At 31.2% G+C, this 25228-nt stretch overlaps 2 protein-coding genes across 3 annotated transcripts in view; one reads left to right on the top strand and one right to left on the bottom strand.

Moving 5' to 3' along the window:
- Nucleotides 1–4033, bottom strand: part of LOC124362997 (tetratricopeptide repeat protein 17) — a 50765-nt gene extending 46732 nt beyond the window's left edge. For both annotated transcript variants that reach the window (XM_046818031.1, XM_046818032.1), the window contains exon 1: nt 3788–4033. In XM_046818031.1, coding sequence (XP_046673987.1) covers nt 3788–3898 — 111 coding nt within the window. In that variant the 5' untranslated portion in view covers nt 3899–4033. The remainder of the gene's footprint in view (nt 1–3787) is intronic.
- Nucleotides 4034–11435: 7402 nt separating this feature from the next.
- On the top strand, nt 11436–24969 carry LOC124362996 (soma ferritin-like). The gene is made up of 3 exons (XM_046818030.1): nt 11436–11665; nt 15694–15918; nt 24332–24969. Exons 1-3 carry the CDS (start codon nt 11561–11563, stop codon nt 24518–24520), a joined length of 519 nt encoding a protein of 172 aa, XP_046673986.1. The 5' UTR covers nt 11436–11560; the 3' UTR covers nt 24521–24969.
- The last annotated feature ends 259 nt before the right edge of the window (nt 24970–25228 follow it).

Below are 25228 nucleotides of genomic sequence, written 5' to 3'. Positions count from 1 at the left end.
AAATCCAAGTTTCAGTCAAAGTTATTTAAATTTTGGTGCAGCATAGAAGATGTGTATCCAGTAGAAAGTAAGAAGGCACTTCGAGCAATGATACTATATGCCAGTTTTTATATAAAGTAGCTACAGTCTACATATAAGATTGAAATAGAAATTCGTGTTGTTCTATCAAAATTAACACCTAGATTTGATGAAATGATCAATGATAACCAAACCTATCCCTCCCACTAGGGCAGAAAAATGCTTTGAAAAAGATATTATTTTGATTTAATTCAATTTAAAAAGTATTATCAGACATATATTGTTTGTTATTTATCCAATAATTAAATATCACATTCTTAGAATTTTTTCTTTAACAGTATTTTGGTTCTGAATTTTAGTAAGATTTCTTTTTTTAGGTATTAATATTTTTATAAATATAATATTTACTATAGTAAATATTGGTAATGTATAGTCTATATGAAATCTAGTCTCATAAAATAGTAATTAAAATTAACAACAACAACAAACAATATTGTTTTTAATTCACATTTTTAGTTTCCATGTTTTATAGTGTATACTAGCATAAAGTGATGGTACTATTTAGTTTGTATTCATGGTGCAACTGACAATAATATGTATACTAAGGGAGCCGCTGGTCTAAAAAGTTTGCAAATCTCTGATTTAGCCTATCAACTGGTCTCATCAGAGTAGTGTTTTCCCCAATAAAGCTTATTCACAATACATGGTTCTTAAGAATAAATGAACAAAGAATAAACATTTATTGTCATAACATATCTTAGGGCCGTTTCATATCAAATCAAAACAGGATATAAGATGACCACCTCAGAATTTGATGAGATTTGGTATGAAGGTAGTCCTCATATAGATTAGGAAAATTGCAGATTTCCTTAAATATTTGAAATGGTTTACTGCTACATAAAGTTTCTCAAAATCCACCAAAAAACTGGAAAAAACACATTTTGAAATAGCTTTTCTCCTAATTGAGAGTGGTTTGTAATTTTACTCAGTTTTAAATGCTCTTTAAATGAAAGTCAAATTAATTCCAGATAAATTTCCATCTACCCATTCCAGTGGGAAAGCAGTTAAAATTTGGTCTTCGTGTGGACGTTGTAGGCTTGTTCTCTCATCAAGTCTCTTCATTGAACCCCCAACTACATCACATGGTCTTTTATCTTGGCCAGTAGCAGAAAAATGTGGAAAGGAAGTGATGTCAGCGAGAAGGTGGCCACTCTGACCTTATCTACTATTTGTTATAGGCTTTATATACATATTATAAATATAAAAAAGTTGACATTTACAATTGTTCACGTGATCTAAGCTTGAATTTAGGAACTATCTCAATGGATGTTTTTCTTTTTTTCACCAGAATGCGGGGAGGCACCACCTAAGCCCGCACTGATGGCCAGGGCCATTTTCAATTAATACTTTCCTGACTTAAAATCACGTAACAGATCGCCCAATGTGATCTGACATCAGGAAAGTTTTGGACGATCTGGGAAGTGGTCTGAGATCGAAAAAGTACTGATCAGAAATGTCCCTAGCCATCAGTGCAGGCTTCGGTGGGCACATTTGGCACCATCCCACACTTCTGGCAGAAAAAGAAAATCATCCCTTGAGATAGTACCCAAATTCAAGCTCAGATCACCTGAGCGCTTGTAAAGGTTATCTTTAACTTTCGCACTACTAGTAACATATTTATGATAACCTAATCTAAACCTGTTTATAACGCATAATAACAAGAAGTAGATAGGGACAGAGTAGTATACTTCTTGTCGACATTGTTTCTTTTTGGGAGGCAGAAAACATGAGCCGATCATCATAATGACATGTAATTTTCACAGTAGGTACACAGTAGGTAAAGTTTTTTATAATATTGTAATTTTTTTAATCCCAGGTAAGAAAAACTGTTAGAATAATAGTGGCCTTCGGATAATACGAAAGTATCTACATAATTTCCATATAACTTATTTCACTTAAAATATGATACCAAATTATTAATTACAATAATTTGTAATTTAAAACTATATAGTAACCAAAAGGTAACCAATTTTTGGAGGATTTGAAAATTGCGATGAATATCAGGAAATTATATGAGATGTCTCCTTAAGTGACGAGATTTGTTTCTAGTGGTTTCCAGATGTGAATTTTGCTTCTGTTAACCCATGAGGGAACCCTTATCCTCTATCTCACAAAAGTAGTTGCTCACTGCTATCTAGACCAGCTATAATATTATAAAGTTTCTCCGATACACAGACTAGGACAAAGTGGTATTTTTATTCTTAATGCAATTTTAAATTTATTTTATTACAAAAATTATGGTTAAATGTATTAAGTTCACCCATCAGGGATCACTTCTGGCTGGTTTTTACCTTCCAGTTGAACCTACTATTGTGCACAGCAAAAACCAACGGGTTACTTATATCTGGGCAAACCTTATGGATGTCCAGGAGCGGCACATCACTAACTGCAAATGTAGAGATTCTGGGGTGCAAGGGCAGTTCGATAGGTCTAGCCTACTGTGGGAGATGACTGTTGGAGTTGGTGGGGTTCGTTCCGTAACTTCAGAGGTTCTTGTGTACCACCCCCTGCGTGGTTTGACTGATGAAGCTGGTTTAAAGCTGGCTTCCCGTTCTTTCAAGGGGACATAACTTGAGATTAGTGCCCTAAATTCTTACTCATGGATCTCGACAGGAGGCAGCCCCTTCCCCCACCTTACCCATCCAGAATATCATGGCACTCTGAAAGCAGCGCAACTAGGTCCTTATAGGACTAGGTGAAATTTATAAGCTTCTTGTCCTAAGAGGAAAAAACCAAGTTATTGTCCTAAGAGGAAAAAACCAAGTTATTGTTCTAAGAGAACAAAAACAACAAAAAATGTACCAAGTTATTCTTAATGTTAATGTATTATAATTCTTTTTGCATTGCCTACTAAACGATTAATATACAACATCGAAGTTGGATAACATATTGAATGGTTCGATAATAACAATAACAATCAAATAACGAGTGTAGGCCGCAAATTAAAGTCTCCCCTTTTATATTTTACTGATCGGTACTATCTTTGGGGATCTGGTTCCGCTTATCGTACTCTATCCCATTACTAACACCAACAGCTATATTCCATGTGTGAAGATTTTTATGATTTGATTCTTTGGCGTGTGACCTAATTAATTATGGCCAACAGTCAAAATAATGAAAGTGAAATAAGACAATTTGTTGGAGAACCCAATTCAAAGTTACACATCTCAAATACCTAGTCATTGCAAGATGATGGGAAGTTCCAACAGTACGATATAACACTTTTAATTTTTAATTAAAATGTACATACAGAAACCATTTTTATTCTAAGTATAAGCAGTTGTTGACACTGCGCATTGACACCCACGATCACACATTGAACGATCAGCTCAGCGCTGGCCATGCCTCGGCCTACCAATCAGCTACACTAATAGATCATGGTTACTGTATGTGTTAGGTATATCACTTATACAGCTGTTAAATCTTTTCAAAATTTAATTGTTTTTTAAATTTAATTTGTAAACATATTCCTTTTGGAAGAACAACAATTGTTGTGAAGTGGCTAAAGTAAATATTTATTCTATAATTACTCACCTATATACCTAGGACTAGACATTGGTTCTTAGCACAAATAACCCATATTTTACATTTAAATTAGAGAAAGCATATCACCAACTAGATAAACATCATTTTAAAAGTACTGTAGTTTTAACGAAGACAAGATTAAGAGGTAGCTATTTAACGTTTTTATCGAGAATACTATACCCACCTGTGGTTGAATTTTCCCATTTTCAGTGACAACCCAGTGAGTAGAAGCCGAAGTCCCTAGCCACAAATTAAGAAGCACTAAAATCAATTCCCAATGTCTGAATTCCAACATTATTACACCTTAATTAAGAATGTCTATATACCCTATTACAGTAACATGTTTATTCGAATGTTTACACAGTGTATTCACTTCATCATAACAGACAACATGCCCTCATTGCCTTCACTATTCTCTCACTGCTCTCTCTTTTCATCAACCAATAAGATCTCAGTTCAGTGTTAACCAACGTGACAAATACAAATTAGACTACACTTATAGCCAACATACGAAACTCAACAAGCAAACTTTTATTTACAATTATTTCGGAGTTCAACAATAAGTAAATAATATGACAATTAATAATACAGACAGAAAAACATATTGAGTTTATTTACACCCATAGATTCAACTAACAGGTTTTGTTGAAGAGTAACATCATTGTCTTCATCGAACTGTTAGGTTCAAAATACTGTCTTTGCTATATAATATGGTCAAGGTTCTTTCTAAACGGACCTAGGCATATGTAGTCACTGTTGTCCTATAAAATACAGTCAGGCTGGGCTGATTGTTGTTTCAACTGGTATCAGAAATTAATCCAATTATAAAATAAATGTTGGCATTATAGTGTAGTACTGTATTAATACGTTGACTGCGGTTGACGCAGCCTACCACTATCCTGGATGTCCTAAAGTTGGTACATGATTCGTGTCTCAGCGAACATGTTATTGAAATTAGGAAATACATATATAGATTATATTGAAATTTCTAAAGTTTGCTGAATTTTCCCTCAGTTTTAAGTCGTAGGTTCATAGGTACTAGCTTCAGAACCACTTTGTTTAGTAAAAGTTTGTTGAAGGGTGCAATCTGAAGCTAAGCTAACCGTCTAAGTGTCAGGTTCAGCTAAATAAGTCTATCCCATACATGGAACACCATGTTAAACATTTTTATATATATACATGTATCTGCTCATCTTCGGTTATTTGCGGAATTTGGAAATTTATTCCAAACAACCGGAGGACAAGTTTTGCTCCTCAAAATGCAAGCAAGATAATCAGATTTATTTTCATATAATTTGATACGTCGCTTTAGCAGTATTGCGACGAGAAGTCAATAGAGCAGTATCGTTTACAAATGCAGCACTTCTTATCCCGCCTTAAAGTAATGTGAGCCGTATATAGGGTATAAGAATTGGGCCCAATACATTGTCCTGAGTAGCATCAATCAAGGCCAATTTCTTAGAAGTTAAAATAACTACTTTAGTGATTTATATGGAAATGTCTTATAAAGGTAAGAGGTTGGGAATTGGAATGAAGAGGAATAAAGTTTTGATTTTGAATGAGTGACCCTCGTGCCACACTATCAAGTGCCTGATGCATTGTAAGAAAGGTTGCTGAGCAGTACTAAATCCTACCTTATACAACTACAACTGTAAAACAGTTTCTACACGTATTGTTGAATTGTTACCACGAAATCTAAATTAATGAGGTAGCAAATTAATATTTTAGTTTAATATTTTAGTTTTGCTTTTCCATTTTATTATCGAGTAAAGAGTAAGGCAGTCTCTTCCTAAGTCAAAGTCTTTCTCTTTGCTTAATGCACATAACTACTTATATTATGATATATCGATATTGATACTGTACTATCTATTAATATCACGTTGGGTGTATTTTACATCTTCCGTCTCTTGGGTATAACTGATAATACGCATTATTTTTATAAAATAACTTTAAAATTAACTGAGCCACTTTTTTTAAGAAAATGTATGCTCTGGCAGATATGTTGCACTCAATTGGGCTCTACCTGTGACTCTCATGAGTTGTACAAGCTATGTTCAGAATGGTTCACAAATTAGATAAACTTTAACTTTATTTAAGGTAAAGTACACACAACACGTAAAGAAGTATGTTTAGTTTGACAATTAACACTCAACATTTTTGTCATTTTTGGGTATTGTTGAAACACTTTTCACAAATGTTGGAATTTCCCTCACATCAGTCACAGAATGTTAAAACCTGCTTTGGATATTTCTTAGCATAGGGAAGCGTATTTGCTTGTTTAAGAGAGAATAGCAACATCTTCATTTTAGTCTGTTATTATCAGGTGTAATGTCAGATGTCATTAGTATTTATTTATTTATTATACAATTTGTATTGCCACAAAACAGATAGAAACATCCAATTAAATTGTAGCACTAATCTTAAATTAACAATATGCTAGATAACAAGCAAGCATTGTAAATAAACATTTAACAACTGACAACAAGCAAAAAATAAATACATATCTAAAATAAATAGTACATATAAATAGCAATATACAAATAAATTAAATAATTAACATAATATAAATAAACTTTTAACACTTTTTAACTTTTTATTTTTATTACACTATGTACATTTCGGAATCATTGATTCCATCTTCAGGTACGAATGAGGTTAAGTTAATTATAAAATAAATAATTAAAATCAATTTGTCATGTGTTTTTTACTACCTTGGTGGCTAAATTTGTTGTATTTAATTTTATGTGAGATCATTGTATATTGTTTAAGAGTCTATCGAATAATAAATTTTTTGTTAGAAAGTCTTTGTCATTTAATAATATATTATGATTAATTTTGGCACTTTTGTAAATTTCAAGAACTACAAAAAGAAAGAAAATAAGAAGAAAGAAGAAAGAGATATCAAATACATTCAATCAGACTACCTTGGTAAACATTGTCACAAAATTAACAAATCATTTTATAAACAAGGATATCAATTGGCATTTAAAACATCGAACAACCTTGGACTTTTAATCAAAAACAAAAGCAATTCAACAAACCAAAATCAAAAATTAAAATTCAACAATAGTGGAGTATACAAATTAAATTGCAACGATTGTCAATCCCACTATATTGGACAAACCGGCCGATCATTCAAAATTAGATTTAATGAACAGATAAAAGCATTGAAAACATCATCAAATTCAAAATATGCAGACCATTTAAATAACACCGGCCATACATACACTAACATCGAAAACAATCTTGAAATTTTACACACAAGCAAAAAAAGTTGCTTATTATCCACTTTAGAACATTTTGAAATTTACAAAAGTGCCAAAATTAATCATAATATATTATTAAATGACAAAGACTTTCTAACAAAAAATTTATTATTCGATAGACTCTTAAACAATATACAATAATCTCACATAAAATTAAATACAACAAATTTAGCCACCAAGGTAGTAAAAAACACATGACAAATTGATTTTAATTATTTATTTTATAATTAACTTAACCTCATTCGTACCTGAAGATGGAATCAATGATTCCGAAATGTACATAGTGTAATAAAAATAAAAAGTTAAAGTGTTAAAAGTTTATTTATATTATGTTAATTATTATAAAACACTTTTTGAGGCTACATCTCTAACATAAATTAAATATTTAAATACCTTTACTATTCCCCAAATTTTAGTATCTGTTGAGCAGTTTCCTCAATGTTGCTATTGAGCGTGGGCTTGAAGAACCTGTGGCCATTTCAGTCAGTCTTTGAACTCACGATACCAATGGAATCTTATTTTTAATCAATAATATATAATCAATGTATTTACTTACCACATCAATGTGCCCAACATTAATTCATATGCAGCCATATAAAACTATCTCAAGTTGCAGGGGAGTAAAATAACTGGGCATTTGGCCCGATAAATCTATTTAATTTTTAGGCAATTGTATGCTTCAGGTTTCAATATAGGCCTTTCTCTTCAGTTTAGCACTTGAAACCATGTCAAGAATGAGCTTCATTGCAATAAACTTAATTACTCATTTGTTTTTTCATGCTCTACTGCAATCCCATCCTTGCTTTCTATTCCAATTACACCTCACTTACCAAGACTATGTTTGACATATTTTAACTTTGACATCACGGAATATTAGAAACTCATTTCCCCAAATCTCACCCATAGTGTCAAATACGTATATCTGGCCCCTCATTATATAAGAAGCCCAAAAGTGACTACTGGTATCATAGGTTATATTTTCGTCTATACTCTGAAAATGCTAATAGAACTAAACTGAAGGCTCAGATTTACCTTATTGATATTCTAGAGAATGTTATATAAGGAAACTACACTTTGCAGCTATTTATTTCTCCGCCAATATAAATTGATCTGTTGATGACATCTTGTAGCTACAGGCGAACTCCTGGGGGTTTGATAACCCTATATTAAGAACCACCGCTTTAGAGCAAACGTTTTCAGTATTTTTATTATAGGGCAAGCTTTAATCAGCGTAAATTCCTTTAAACATTATAGGGTCCGTTTCTTTAAAAGAGCACTATAAAAACAGCAGATTGGATTGCATGCTTTTGTTGCTTTTTCCTAAGCTTAAGACATTGGACTACCTATTATTCCCTGGTCAACTGGTTTCATTTCTATCCACACACTCTTAAATTACATACTTAATGAATATACGGTCCTATTTAAATTTAGTATATTATTTTCAACAGTGAATAAATCATCTCGTTATTTTAAAGGAATAGTGACACAATCCTACTATTGAATTTAAACTTCAAAATCCTACTCTTAAACTTCAAAAGGAAGTTTCAGCCGCTTTTGAAATGTCTTCGTCAATTTTTTTTGGATTTGGATCTAGAAGATCATTAAATAGGAGAAGCTCTTATGCCTATATATTTAAGCGGCGAGGCATTTCAACTTTAAGGCTGTGCATTTACCGTAACGCAACGAATAGAATTTCGATTGGGCATTTCTGTTTCTAAGTTTCAAGACAATATAACTATCTGGATAGGCCCTACATGCAATGTAATTCTTTCACTAATAGGTAAACGCACTGAAGCACAAGCTCTCAAACTTGGTCACAAAATTAAATTCAATAGTAGGATTGTGTCACTATTCCTTTAAAATAACGAGATGATTTATTCACTGTTGAAAATAATATACTAAATTTAAATAGGACCTATATTCATTAAGTATGTAATTTAATTTTTTGAGATTAGTACTGTTAATAGCATCATAGAGGCATTGAAAAAATAATTTAAGGGCAAAGTGATTATTCGATTGTATTTGTACTCACATATGAGGCGCTAAGCGGACAAGTGGCCTAACCCACAAAATAGCAATATTGAGATATGAGCCTTAGAATATCTCTAACACTCTATTCTAAATACTTGCATATCGACCCAAGCCACCTTTTCCATTTTTCTGATAGATAGCAGCACTAGTTTGTTTGTTTATTATTGGTCTTTGAGTCAGCTGCAAACTGAATAGTGGCCCAAGCCACAGCCGTGTGGCCTAACCCACATTCTGTTCCATTGTTGTGGCTTGAGCCATTTGTTTGTTTACTTAAGTGTCACCTCGTAAGTGTCACCTTAAATTGCCGACTGAACACTGTAAAAAAATATTTTATTCCTATTATGACCTAGCGGACCATAATCTACAAACCTCCTTTATAAATAACTTAGTAACAGTTGTCAAAAAACAAAGAGTTTTATACAAAAATCTAATTCAGAGAAACGAATGTTTACAAGGAGTTATAACTTAAAAAAGGAAAGTGGAGAAGAAGCAGGGTTGTAAGGAGTATTTTTTAAAAAGTTTTTTAGGAGTAAGTGATGGCAGAATTTCACGGGCCATTAAAAATAAAGACAACGCCATAACCCCACCAAAAGACAAGAGAGGACAAGGAAAAGCCCCTAAAAATAAAACCCCTGATCATAGGCTGCAAAAGGTAAAGGACTTCATTACTAAGTTTCCAGCTTATGATTCCCACTACTCTAGGGTAAAAAAATCCAAATCGAAAGTATCTTTCGCCCAACTTAAATATCTCAATCATGTACAAAATGTATGTTGAAGAAAATCAGGTTGATCATGTTTCACCCTTTGCCTTTAGAAAGGTTTTTAATAATGATTTTAATTATCACTTTCATGCTCCAGTCACAGACAGCTGCCGTAAGTGTGATGCATATAACATCAAACTTAAATCATTACCAGAAACTGAACAAAGGCCTGTAAAAATTGAACAAGAATTACACTGGCGCTTAGCTGAATCAGCACGAACGGGTTACAGGGTAGATGCTGAAAAAGGGAAGGATCCTTCAAATGACGTTAGCGTGATTGCGTTTGATTTAATGAAAACATTGCCAACACCTGTGCTATCCACAGGCCAGTTTATTACAAACGGCAGTTGTGGACGTATTGTTTAGGAATACACAATTTGTCCACTAAAGACAGACATGTATGTGTGGAATGAGGCTGTAGCCTCCCGTGGCCCTGAGGAAGTGGGATCATGTATTTTACATTTTGTGGAAAACCATGTTAAAACTTCAAAACTGATCATGTACAGTGACCAATGTGGCGTGTCAAAACCGCAATATAAAAGTAGCTGCACTATGTGATTACATTGCTAACGTCTCCTAAATATTTTTGTACTGAGATTGACCACAAATTTTTAGTCTCAGGTACATACATATTTGGCCTGTGACCAAGATTTTGGTCTTATTGAAAAAGAAAAAAAGTATCACTCTGAAGTTTATGTACCAGATGATTGGATCAAGGTGATCTTGTCAGCAAAAAAGCCACCATTTAAAGTAAAAAAAATTGAAAAAGATGACTTTTCATTTGAAAAGCTTATGAACAATATTACAAACCGCAAAGTTGTCAAAACTGGGGATGTGGGAAATGATCAAAAGGTTGAGTGGGCTTAAAATACAGTGGATTAATTTTAAGCAGTCAGAGCCTCTGCTCTTACATTACAAATACTCTAACAACGAAGAGGTCCCCTTTTCCATTGTCAACATCAAAAAAAGGACAACAACGGAAGTAATGCAGTTAGATGTTCTCTACCCCAATGGAAGAAAAATAGATGAGCCGAAAAAGAAGGACTTGATGTCTCTTTTTAGAATACATACCACCAATCAAACACTCATTTTACACATCAATTTTAAGTTCTGGAGATATTCCGTCAACCCGTTCCAGTCGATGAGGAAGAAGATGAACTTGTTTAAATTTTGTATCTTTTGTATTAATGTTTAATTTTTTACTATATCCTGTTTTAAAGTAGTGTACAATTTGTTTCATATCAAGTACAAGCTTAATGGTATCATTAAGTGATGTAATAAAATGTTAATTGACAGTAAAGTTGTACAGTACTTATATTAATATATTGGCCCAACCCACATAAATTTACTTAATGTATAAAATATGCCAATTTTCAAGTGGCCCAACCCACTTTTATTTTTTAAATTAATGAAAATAATTAAATAAAAAGGTTACCATGCATACAAGGGTTATGTTCTTATATAACAGTAACAATTAAAACTAGAAAGCTTGAGTTTTTAATGTGTTTAAAAAATGTTAAAAAAAGTGACAAATCTTTAAACGCTAATAAACTCAATACAGCTGTTTTGGGGTTAGGCCACTTGTCCGCTTAGCGCCTCATATCTAATTACGTAGTTTTACGCGTAAGAAAGGTAAAATAAAATACTATTTTTGTTATACTGTTGCTTATTAACTGTATGAAACAACTGTAGACGATACTCAGACAGCTGATTAAATTGTTGACCTATCACGACACACCAATGTGACGGTGACGTAATGGAGTATGTGCGAGTGGTATAAATTCGTGGAGCAGATTGTTTTCAACCAGTCTTACTGTTTCTTCTCAGTTTAGGTTTTCTTTAGTGATCACTAAGAAATTGTCAGCACCCAGTGAGGTCTACAATTTCGAATATTTCAACATGTCAGTAAATCAAGTTCGTCAAAACTTCCATGAAGATTCTGAAAATGGCATCAACAAGCAGATTAACATGGAACTCTACGCAAGTTATGTATATTTGTCTATGGTAAGTTCTTGGTGTAAAGATAAACTACTGCTTTGTTTTATGAACATCTGTTAGGTGGCAATATCCGAGTAAATATAAAGTTCATTTGTATGCTTTACGAACAACAAAAGCTACTAATAGCACTTACTTACATCCAGTTTTAAAATTTAATTCTAGAATCAAAAAGTTACATTGTGAGTAAAAATTCTACAAGCAATTTTAAATGTTTATTTAACTAGCCTGTCCCATTATTTGTATGATTTAGTATATTTATCATTTCCAAAAAGTGGTTTTATTCTTCAAGTTTGAACCAAGATAGCCCATTTTTGTTTTCTCATGAAAAAGTCTGAAATAATATAGTCAGGATTGTCCTTACACCTAGTCTAGCAGTTTAGTAAACTTAGCTTAGTACAGAGTAGGCAAGCCTGTACCACCTTTCATTTATGTACCACAATTTGAATATGTTCCTTAAAGTATTCTCATTTGGCTTAGAATACTTAGTGAAAACTAAAACTTGGTTTGGATGGTGCCAACACCTTCCAGTAATAAATAGGCAGCCTTTATATGATTGTCTAATTCTTTAGAGTAAAACACCTTATTAATGTTTATTTAGTAATAAAATAAAAATTTATGCATTTCTCAAAAGGAAACAAGAGTTTCATTGGTTAGAAAAAGTTAGGTTATAGGCTAATGGTTTTAAAGTGCCTTACACACTTTAGTTATATTAGAGTAGCCCAGGCATAAGTTATTAGGGGTGAGAAAACTTTCTAAGCATGAATAAGGTTAAAAACTAGACTAAATTTTCATAGGCTAGCCTACCCTTGTTATAAAAAACAAATAATTGCCTAGTTTCAGTGATGTCCCCTAGACTAGTCATGCTCTTTTATATGAAAAAATACGTTAGGTCTTATTCAGCATAATAGTTAGGCCTATCTTATAATTTCTTTAATATTTCATTGGTTTTGAAAACTTTGAAACACTAGTTTATTCATAAGGAGGCTGACTATTGTGTATATAATCCGTAATGCTAGTGGGCAACAATTATTTGTGTGCCTTTGTTTACTTTTTTTTATTCTCTCCTTTATATTATCAGGAGAAAATACTTTACTCAAAATTTCACTGTAATGGATAATAACATTTTTATTGTAAAAAATCCTTAGTTTACAGTAAACGGAAATCAAAAATCTTTCATGTATTTGTTTTAAGTTTAAAATCTCATCTTTATATTTGTTTCAAGTTACTCTCTTGATTTTGAATACAACTTGTAATGTTTATCAATAAAAAAAAAAATGTAATCTGAATGGGCCTATCAGATTTGACATCGGTGAAACTGCCAAGCCACATTTTCTATTAGCAAAAACCCGCTTATTTCCATAAGAAAAAGTATAAAAAATGTATTGTTTTTATCTCTTCCAGGTATAAACGTCAGTTAATGCAAAATATTTTTAATTGAGTAAAACCCTTTAACAGTGTAGATTTTATAAGAGATCATTGCAATACAGTACATTTTTAAATGGTGGATAAAAAATTTTTATTAATTTGAATTCAACAAACCCTTACTTTCGATATTTCATGTCCTCCAACAATCCTAAATACATTATCTCGCAAAATTTTAATTTTTCATGAACCTTTGAATGAGTTCTTGTTGTAATGTAAGCTGTACAAATTATGACTAAACACTGCATTCCAGACATTATAAGTTTTAAGTACATTTATTTCCAATTAAATATTATCACTAAATCAAAAGAACTAAGCCATAATTATATTAAATAGAGACTGCATAAAATGGAATGGAATAGTCCGTGTGGTGTATTATTTAAATCTGCAAACTGATTGTGATATCATCTCGCTTCCAGTAGCTCACATGCAAGAGCATACTCTTGTTTCCTTACATAATATGCGTTTTTACAACCCGAATGAATACAACTGACTTATTGCCAATTTAATATGACCATGCGTGTCCAATCTTAAATTCCTTCACAATAAGATACATTTTCACAACGTAAAAAATAACAGAGATAACAAATTATTTGAATGTGTCAACTTATTTAGCCTACACTGTTTCATTATTGAAGTGCATGTTACCCTCACAGAAGAAACTTGTTAATGGACATGCATGGTGGGGTTGAACATACAATAAGTTAGTTGTTTGATATTTAGTTTCAGCGGACATGCATGGTGGGATTAAACTTGTAATAAGTCAATTAGATATGTGGTTTCTACATTTATTGGTGAATTTTCTAGAAAAAGTTATTTTTATCACTTTCTTCTAAAGTTATCACTTTTTAAGATGTTATAGTTAAAATGTCTGGAATTTTGGAATTAAATTCAACCAAACTTTTTTTATTGATAGATCCCATCAACATGAGGAGTTTACTCAGATTAGATGAATTTAGAATAATGTTGATTGATTAGTTTTTTAAATAAAAAACAAAGATAGACAGACAAAAATAACTTTAAAAGTACTCATTTTGTAAACAAGTGACAAAAATAATATTTGTAGAACATTTTTCAAATAACACTTTTAAGTGTTGAAATCAGATAACAAATATTGGACATCAAGTTTAGTTTGACCATGGATGTCAAATTTAAAGTTTTTTCACAATGGAACAGAGTAACATTAATAGATTAACATTTTCAAAATACTTAGATATTTTAAGTTTAAATATTTTAAATGGTAACCATTTCTAAGTTTGATATGCAAACTCGACTAAGCTGGTTTATTCATAGATTCTGTCCAGGTAAAGAGTTAGTTAACTAAAGTTTGGTTAAATTTCATGGATTATGTTTTAAAATTTGGATTAGGTATGTTCATATATTAATTTTAATATTTTTTTATTGTAAACGTGGGTTATGTATAAATATGTGTTTGGATTTTCATATTATATCAAGTTCCAATTAAAAAAAATAAACTAATAATTGGATATGTTCCTTTTATTGTATCAAATGCAAAAAGAAGATCTGAGACCAATATATTGGGTTTTGGTTTTTTGTGTAATCAATGAAATGTGAGATTAAATAAGTAGGCAGATATAAACATATACAATACTCACCAGTTAACAAACTCATTTTGATATATACAGTATCTAACCTAAAAAATATATAATTTTACACTTTTAAGTTTAAAAGCAATTTATTGATAAACACATCATGTTATCGTGCAATAAAGTAAGTGATTTTTACTTGGTTTGTACATGATCAATTAGGTTAATTATTAATGGAACAAAAGTGTCTAGATAAGTCCAGAGTTATGCGATTTATGAAATACAAGTGTCCAGATAAGTCCATAGTTAATGGAGTCCACCAATTAGAAAGGGTACAAAATTAGTCCATTCCTGAGCTCTGTAAGAGTAAGAGACCCAGTGTAGTTTCTGCTTGATCAGGATAGGTTTCAGTTTCATTCTCTCGTACATGCCATGTTTTTTACCCTTTTCCTACTTTGGAAATTATTGAATAAATTATTCAAGATGACATTCGGAAGAGGTTGCATTTAAAAGACGGATTATAATTGAAATCCTGGAATTACTTTTTATTAAATATTTAAAAATTTTAATTTGGAGAAATAAACTTAAATATAGTTAAGTTTGAGAGAATATAGTAAGGAGTTTTTTTACGATTTTACTTTTGTTTAATTTTGTAAAAAATAGGCTATTTAACATTTTTTCTTTTCAACAACACATTTGGAGTAGGAAATGAATTTGTTTACTAAAACATCTTTATACTATAAAATCATTTTTTGTGTGAATAATTTATGTGAGATAGACCTTGGAGGAGCTCAAGTTTTGTACCCAGATCCAGATGCACTGTTATATATTTCGTGCCCTTGATGAATTTGTATGAGTTTAAAAACTCGTATATTTAAACAGATGGAAATCAAAGTGCAGTGCAGAGAAATGATCAGTAAACGTCAGACAGTCATACATCATAATTATGTTCAATTGGCTATTGTCCGTGGTCCGCAGAGAGTTGCGGTCTTCTTGTGATCAAAAACATAATATGGCGTATTATGTATAATGTAGAAGTTTGTTTTTAGAATTGATGTTTTCCAGGCATATTACTTTGATCGTGATGATGTAGCACTGCATGGAATCAGTGAGTACTTCCGGAAGTCATCAGACGAGGAACGGGAGCATGCCCAGAAACTGATGAAGTACCTCAACAAGCGAGGCGGAAGAATCGTATTGTTTGATGTGAAGCAGCCACCGAGGAATGATTGGGGCAATGCTGAAGAGGCTTTCACTGCTGCACTTCATCTTGAGAAAGATGTCAACACTGTAAGTACAACGGCCGTCTGCCATTTTGTCATTATGTGTTACAGTGATATATGAACCTTTCCCAAATTACACATTAACCGTTACATGATGACTTAATATCTGCTAAGAATAAATTGCCAAAAATAATAGCAATCTAAAATATGAATTATGTGATGCAGTAAAAACATGTTTGGTTACTTTATCGTTTTATATATATATATATATATATATATATATATATATATATATATATGTGTGTTTGGTCTTCCGATCATATGTTAGTTTGCTTATTTAAACGCATATGTGACAGATACGGCCAAATACAAAATAATTGAATCGGAAAAAGTAAGCGCTCTGTGGTGTAATGGTAGCACATTCACCCGGCAAGTGTGAGATCCGGGTTCGACTCCCGGCGGAGCAAGTACTTTTTGCGATTCAATGTTTATTGAAATTAAATAAGGCTATTGCCATTTATACAATTTAACGTAAATAAAAGTCGTTTGACAGGTGTTTGGTCTTCCGATCATATGTTAGTTTGCTTATTTAAACGCATATGTGACAGATACGGCCAAATACAAAATAATTGAATCGGAAAAAGTAAGCGCTCTGTGGTGTAATGGTAGCACATTCACCCGGCAAGTGAGAGATCCGGGTTCGACTCCCGGCGGAGCAAGTACTTTTTGCGATTCAATGTTTATTGAAATTATATATATATATGTATATATATTTCTTGTGTTCGTGTGTATGTGACTAAACTCCTCCTAAACGACGACCGATTTTGATGAAATTTTTTGTTTGTGTTGAAGGGGAATCGAGAATGGTTTAGATTTACAACTCTGTCCAATTTAAATTGTTTATTTAATTAATGTTTTATTTATAAATTGTTGTTGATTTTGGAATGTTTTACCTTCGATCCGGCAGATTGCGCTACAACACGTAATACAAAGACAAGCGAACTGATACTTAACAGCTGTTAATACTTTCAGCTGAAGTTCATCAAAGAGGCAGAAACATTTGTTTACATTTAAAATTTTGAAAATTATTATTGTAAAGTGCTTGATCAGTATTGTAATGCAGATTGCATAGAAGAAGCTATTGCCTAATTTTAAATTTAGATTGCACCAATGATCAATAAACTATAATAATTATATAATATAATAATTTTATGGTAAGTTTGTCAGCTGTGATTGTTTCAGTTTCACTGGACTTGGAATAGCTTCATAGTGAAAAAATAGTTTTGCCACCTAATATGAGTACAAAAATCTGTCTTCAAAAGTAAAATATTTGTACCAACTCTTATCTTTTCTATACATATGCATACAATTAAATGCTGATAATATGGATTCTTTTTGACACATTTGTTATCCTAGATCAAAACTATGAAAATTGAATTTAAAAATGTTGTTTTCTAACCTGTTTCAAAATTGAAATTTATATTGAAATTAGTGTAGGCTTAAGCTCAATCAGATAAGATTACATTGCCAATATATAGCCAGTATATTTTATTTATTTAGTTAAATCTCCTTGCTATAAACTTAATTTATATTTATATTTTAGCATATACCTATTTATTGACAATGCTGCTGTTCTGTATGAATGTATTTTAATGTGCAATAGATGACTTATGACACTTACATAGGTTACAACTTTTTTACATGAATGTTTCGACAAGCTTTTATTTCTAAAACAAGATAGTTCATAAAGGTTTTTATAGTTTGGAAGAAATGTTACAGTCATTGTTTCAGTAACAATATGCTATAAGAGTTTATGATTGTAAATTTTTTTAAAGAAATCTTGATAAGATTAGCTTAGCCATACCATAGCTGTACCTTGTTGGCTATATAAAAAGTGGTTTGTATTTTATGTAAACTTAATTCTTGTGGCATAAATGGTGGCACTTCTTTACATCTAAATAAATATCTGTAAACAGTTTCTATAAATGCACAAATTTTTATGTTTTAAAAAATAAAATAAAATATTTATTACCTATAAAGGGGCTGCTAAAGTTGGAATTTTTATTTTTTGATATATACATTATATATATATATATATATATATATATATATATATGATCAAAACAGGGCTTTTATATTTTTGGAATTTTAATAAGGTAGCCTAATGAAATAAGGCGATTATACTGGGTCACCAGATCTAGGATTAAACCAAGAATATAACAAGGCTTTTTTAGTGTACTTTATTATGTCTTTTTTATGATTTTCACAATCATTATTGCTGTTTGTGTGTTATATATATATATATTTTTTTTTAACCGCAGACATTCCTGTTCATTGGTAATATAGTAAATATTTAAAAAGGGGCTGATAAAATGTTATCACTGTTATTGCGACTGAACATTGTGCAAGATTAATGAGATTAACGCTGAGAGGATGGATATCCCGATAGTGTCATTCTTGGTATTCTTGATAAAGCCTCGTGGCATTTTTATCATATAAAACTAACGCCTGTTTACTGTTATGATAAGAGCTGTCAATGATGAATGATTAGGTTCAGTTACCACAAATGAGTCATGTGTTTGTGAGAAATAACAACAGATACGTGTGGGCAAGGTCATTGTTGCACACTGCACTAAGACTTCTTTGACCTCTGCATAAAGATACGATACGTCACTATTGGTTAAAGTTACGAGATATAAAATTTCCACTGTATTTTACACCAGTTAAAAAGTTCAAGTTGTAGTCTTGAAGTAACAATTAAAAATACTTTATATTTCAAGGACATAAAAATGTAACACATTTAGAAATGTTAGCTCCATGCTGGACATCGAGTTTTGCCTTAAACAATATTATAAAAAGTACAAATCTTGATGTTTTTTTTTAAATGCCCCCCCCCACTTGCAAACACCCATCCAAATTACATCTACTGAACAGTTGTTTTTATAATAACAGAGTATTAAGATATAGATTATTAAAACTGTTGTTTTGTTGTTCAGTATCTCAATTTTTTCTTATTTTCTTTTTTAAATTTATTTTCGTGTTAATAACTTTTTATTTAGAAATGGAAGTTGTGTTTTATATTCTGTTATGTTTAGGAAATATACTAGACATTATTTTTGTTGGCATACAAATTTTTCACTTATTTTAGTAAAACCATCTTAAAGTAAAAATCTAAGAACCTTTTGATTCGTGAAGACATTACTGTTTAATATTTCATTTATGAAGGTTTTACTAATTGTTTTAATGTAAGACAAACAAAACAAAACACAGAGTCGTTCTCTGTTCATTTTGAGATTTGAATCCTATCCCTGAAACATGCAGAAATTCATAAAAACACAGTGTAGCCTAAAGGATATGTTTTTATGGTTCTAGTGAGATTAAAGTATATTATGGTGTGTTCAATAGCCGTAGACACTTAAGTGTATTGTTTTCATTATTAAGATTATTTATAATCTCAAGAACAGATTAATGATGTGTTTCAATAATAGAAATTATTACAATATACTTGGATTGGTTGGTTCAGTAATTATTGTTGACGCCAAGCTGTGACTAGTTGATAACGCCTTTATCAAACAAACATTGATAAGACAGTTAAATTTGCTCTTGTAAAGTTAGTTAGGCTATGTGGAAACAACAAGAGACCCTCCAATGTTTTACTCCATATTTTTAAATATGTTATAAAGAATATTTTTTATGAGACAGAAACAAAATTATTCCGAAATACTCAGTAAAAAGAAATTCAATTTTCACTGGTATTAATATTTAAGGTCATTTTGAGTAGGACTTTTCAAAAGTTTTAATGGAATTCACTTTACCTATGGTACAGATTTTGATAAGAACTTTTTAATATTTTGCTAATAAAAATCTAAATTAAACTTTATTACTAGCTTGAATACTGCTGCTAATTGAAAAGAAATTTTGATATACATTTTTAAATATTTAAAAATATGTTTTGGTCCAATATTGCGAATCATTTTAGGACAGAAGAATATTTTATATAACTAACACGTTCATGACGACGTGCACCCCATTGGGTATATGGGATCTTTCACAACTGCTGTTGTGTACCTGATCGGGTACACGCTGGGGTTTTGTAAAGTGTGTTGTGTGGCCGATGGGTTACATGTTGCTATGCATTTCATTATTGTGTTTTTACTGTTTGCCCTGTCTTGGTGGTTTGTAAAATTTGATGCTTAAATAAATTCCTGACTATCATGTACAGCATGATTGCTTAATTTTTTTAGGTATCCCTTGGGGTACTTGATGAAAAATTGAAAAACATAATTGTTTTTGTGCAAAATTGTGAAGCCTACATACCTTTCTCGTTATACTTAGACGTTTGACTTAAAAAAACCGGTTACAGTTTTTTTGCCATTATTATTGAAAAATTCAATGACAAAATAAAAAAGTCTGGAAAAACACTGATGTTGTGAATGTGTAATGCAAGTTAATTTAATATTTTTTTGAATGAGTTAAGCCAGTTTCTGCTTTAGCTTTAACCCTAATCTGGCAATCAAAAAGTCCATATTTGTGGATTTACGGACCATATTTACCACTTTGCAAGTGATATTAGGTGAGCCAGCTAAAGTATCCTTAACGTATAGTAGGAGAACGATTAGAGCTGTAACAATGAAATAAATAACAAGCCCTCTATTGCATAACCAGTGACGTAGGGCACATTGTTTTAAAAGCTGTATTAGACAGAAACATTATAGTGAAGTTTGTTCTCAAAAGTTTTTGCTGTTTCTAAATGGCGGACAAATATTATAAAATTGGTGTTTTAAATAAAACTATATTTTCTAAAAAGAAAAAAAAAAAAAAAAACTAGCCAATTCTTATTCTGGAATTAATATATGTGAACATATTTACAAAAAGTCTGCTCACCACAAAAATGAGTATTTTGAAAAAGTTTAAAACTGGCATGATTCAAACAATTTAAATGGAAGGTTGTATGATGTATCTTGACATTTTAAATGTTTTTGAAAGAGGCATGTTTTTACATTTAAACTCTATTCTTATCTCTAACACATTTTGAATGAGAACTAAAAAACGATTTTAATGTTAAAATTTAAAATGTATTCAGTATTATTGTTGGAGATTACAGTTATAGAATTTGCTCTAAATATAACTCTGTCATATGGTGCATGGGCTTAACATCTATGTAAAAAAGAAACTAATGTTTTGGTTAAATTTTTTCAATAATTTAAAAATAATGGTCCAAAGAATTTAAAAAATATCCCCTATACCATTGTTTTTTATAATACAAATCAAATATAAAACCCATGCAAATAGTGAATTTGTAATTAATTTCTTCTAAAACTACATGACACATAAACACACCTGTATAAGAGTGTTGTACTTGCCATGTTGTTACATATTGCTGTATCCAGAATGATTTTGTCTTGCATAGCAATGATTTTACTACTATTCTATGTTAAAAAAATAGAAACCTTTTATTTCATGAAGAAAACATTCTCATACGTCTATACACAATAAAAATTAAAGACCCACGTTTTTAAATCAGAGGAAGACTTTTTTTAAAATTTATAATTAAATTATTTTTTAGCTTGTACAAAAGAGACAAGCAAAAACCTAAAAGGCCCAAATTGCTACTTGGTAAAAGTAGAATATTCAATTAAAGTAAATTTTAGGTCAGCTCTAAAGGCATTGTACTATTTGCAAAATTATAAAATTTGCCAAGTAGTTTATTAGTAGTAATTCTCAGAATACTTGTGAAAATCAACTATAAAACAAAAAATGTGATTTATCAGTTTACAAGTCTGGTATGTTATTCTGAAAACATAGACTATTTTCACAGTCTAAAACTGTTTTAGCAGTTCAACATTTCTTTGTCACTATTTCAGTAATCATCTATGTTAACTTCAACACTGCATTTTGCATTCAGGTCTCTGATGTGAATCTGCATGATAACATACTCCTTCAGGGAATTAATCATGTGTTGTATATGCTAACTCGAAATTAGATTTGTGGACACACAAACTGATTGTTCTAAAAAAAACCTACATATAAAGCTCAAAATAAAATGTATTATTTGTGTCTGTAAAAATATAGATTACATTTAGTACAATAAGTTATGTTTAAATCGTAATTAAATTTAAACATTTTGTTTGTCTTTTAAGAATGTGTTTTTATACCAGTCAAGAATGATGAACTTGTTTGTCACAATCACATTTCCTGTTGTGATTTGCCACAGCTGACCATGAGTCACTTCTTGGAAACAGCTGACTAGGAATCAACCAACTGTTGTGACAATATATACAAGGAAGTCCAGACCTGACTTGACCTTGGCCTGCTGCTACCAAACTGCTCACACACAAAAACACACGCTAACCTTGAAATTATGCCACTTCTTTGGTAACAAGTGTTTGAAATGTCATAACTGTATGGTTTATGTTTCTAATGACAACTTAGGCATTAATTTCAAAATATAAGTAGTAAACTTACTGACCTTGAGGAAACTTGGTAGTTTTACCTAATTATTTTTAAACTCTTAATTATGTTCTAATCAGCAAGTCACAAGTAAAATGTAGTGTACTGTTGCTCTTATTAATAGTGCAAAAACTGGCATGACTTAACTGATAAACAATTAAAATTCAGTTTTTTGTGCAAGGAAAGGCTGCAAAAACCTGTATACTATTAATACATTTTTTGTCCGTTTAGAGTTATTTATTAATAGATAAAACAATGATGTTCATATCCAGTTGTATGCACTGTATTTGTAAATCAAATTGTCTTTTGTTTTCCAGGTCCTTAACTCCAATGTACAACCCACATTATACCTATCCTAAAACTCAATGAGCTGAGCCTGTTCCTTCCTTTGTGTTTTGTGATATTTTTGGTAAGAGGTTGAAAAATAAATCCCTTACTTTTGACACTACAGATTATAGATCCAAATTTGGACGAATTGAAACGAACTGAAGGAAGGTTCTTTCTAAGCCTACAGTGGCAAAATGTAGGGCAGAAATTATATTAATTGCTTTATTGTCGTTTGAAAAAATATCATAGTTGGTGTCTTAAAAAAGATTATGCAGTGTCTCTGTTTAGGACGTATGAAGGATGCTCACCAATTTGATATGGTTAAAAAGATGTCTTTCATTTTATCTGAAAACTCAAACCTCCATAATGGTAGTGAGTGGATAGAGCAATTAATGTACAGGTTCCATCGACCTTAAATGGATCTTGTTATAAAAGCTACCAGTATCTAATGGTTGGATAACTGCACAACCCTTATATGAATCCAAACATTTTAAACTCTTGAGTCATGTTACCACAGGGCAAATTTCAATAACTTACTTGCTAATCTGGAAAGTATTAAGTAATATTGAAATAGTTAGAAATAGTTAGGATAATTTGTATCATGTTTGTATTGCACATTCCAATATATAGAAATCTTGTATGTATTCAATAAAAATGTAAAACCCATTCAACTTGGAATATCTCAGGGATAAATTGCAGCCCTTTTGTTTCACTTATGTTACTTAAAAAATGTAGCTATAGCATTCTCAATGATGCTAAAGGACAATTCCTGTAGATTATTCTAATTTGAATTTATCTGGGTGGTCTACAAATAGAGTGGAGGAACTTGCTAATGCTGATTTAATAAATATTGAAAAGTAAGTGATTTTAGTCTTTGTTTAAATATCAGGAAACCTATTTTATATATTTAAATTGATATGGAATTTCTTAGAGATAGGTACCAAACTTTATAAAAACAACAAAATGAATAAATTTATGGTATAACATAAACACATTTTAATTGAAAAAGTTATTTGTTCCTCTGGATGAAGTTTTGTCATGGTTAGTTAGTAAATTATTATCGAAAGACTTAATTATTAATTTTAATAATAGTATGAAAAGTGTAATGACAATTCAATGTTTAATACATTACTATACAGATAATGAATTACACTATTAAGAAAATAAAATAAGTGTTTAAAAACATTTTTATTATTTTTACTATTCATAGTTTTACAGTACTTCTAGATCAGTAAAATTTGTTAAGGGCAACAATTTCTCCTAAATGGCAATTATTGTGTTGAGTTGTTTATGCTCAAAATCATAATCCTAAATGTGTTGTGTTACGAAATTTACAAAATAAAAGAAAAGATATTGTCATATTTGCAACTTAGGGATACTGTATTATTTTGATTAAGCATAATTTAGATTTAGATTTTCAGTGCTCTTAATGTCTGATGAACCATTAGCTCTTCCATATTACGATAGCATAATACAGTCAAGTTTGGAAGTGCATTATCTTTGATAGCATGTATAAGTAGATGCTATCATCATCACTTTCCAATGCTATTAATATTATCGAAAAACTCCAAATGCTGATAGAATCTTTTAATACACCACACAATGACGCCAACCTCTGCAAGTACCTGAAGTCTTGAGTTCCTACTGGAGCAGGTTGAGTTCATCAGAGACTTGCTGATTTATAATGTCATTTGATGTTGCAGAGCTTGCTGTCATTGCATCAGATTGGAACCATACACAATGATGCCAACCTCTGCGACTACTTGGAGTCCGAGTTCCTACAGGAGCAGGTCGACTCCATCAAGTCAATTGGAGACTTGCTGACCAACATCCGTCGTGTTGGCAAGGATGGCCTTGGCATCTACATCTTCGACAAGGAGTTCAAGTCCTAACTCGCCCCAGTACTCACTCTGTAGCTGCAGGACCATTGTTTATCCCCCTGCATATGTTATTATACTATCAACTTTCTGTTATTACATCACTTAAGTGTTGCTTCTAAAGCTAACCAGATATTTTTTTGTCTTTAAATATTGTACTGTTAAAAAAGATAAGTAAAAAAAAAGAAAATGTTGACTTTTTTAGAAGAGGATCTCTTTATAATTCACACCATTCCAGTGTTGCACTATACTTTGTATGCCTTGGATTATTATACGTAACTTGCAATTTTGTTTACCTTTTTCTTTAAACTAAAACCAAAGAATTTTACTCAGTATTTGTTTATTTAGATTTTATACACCAACAAACAGGTTCTAGTTGGTGCTATTTTGTTATTTTATGGTTTTTGTTGTAATTTTTTCACAAAGCACCTTCTGTGATTAATAAAACAAGTTGTTGTAGCAAATTGTTGTCTCATTTATATTTTTCATCTGTACCTTATCTCACATCCTGTTATCATCCAGTTAAAATAAAATATTAATTATGTCTAATACTTGCAGCTATGTGTAATGTAATTAAGGTTGTGAACTTGTGTATTTGTGGTCAGGTCTCAATGCAGCAGCATGACATATTTTTGTAAACTCAGACTAAATTTTTCTATTACACAAGTCACTAACTGTTGGTAATATGTTTGTTGACATGGTTCAAGAATCAAGAATATTTAT

The sequence above is a fragment of the Homalodisca vitripennis genome, chromosome 5 (genome assembly GCF_021130785.1).
Source record: "Homalodisca vitripennis isolate AUS2020 chromosome 5, UT_GWSS_2.1, whole genome shotgun sequence".
Taxonomy (NCBI): domain Eukaryota; kingdom Metazoa; phylum Arthropoda; class Insecta; order Hemiptera; family Cicadellidae; genus Homalodisca; species Homalodisca vitripennis.
Note: the sequence above shows the minus strand (reverse complement) of the source record. Positions and strands in the feature narration are given on the sequence as shown.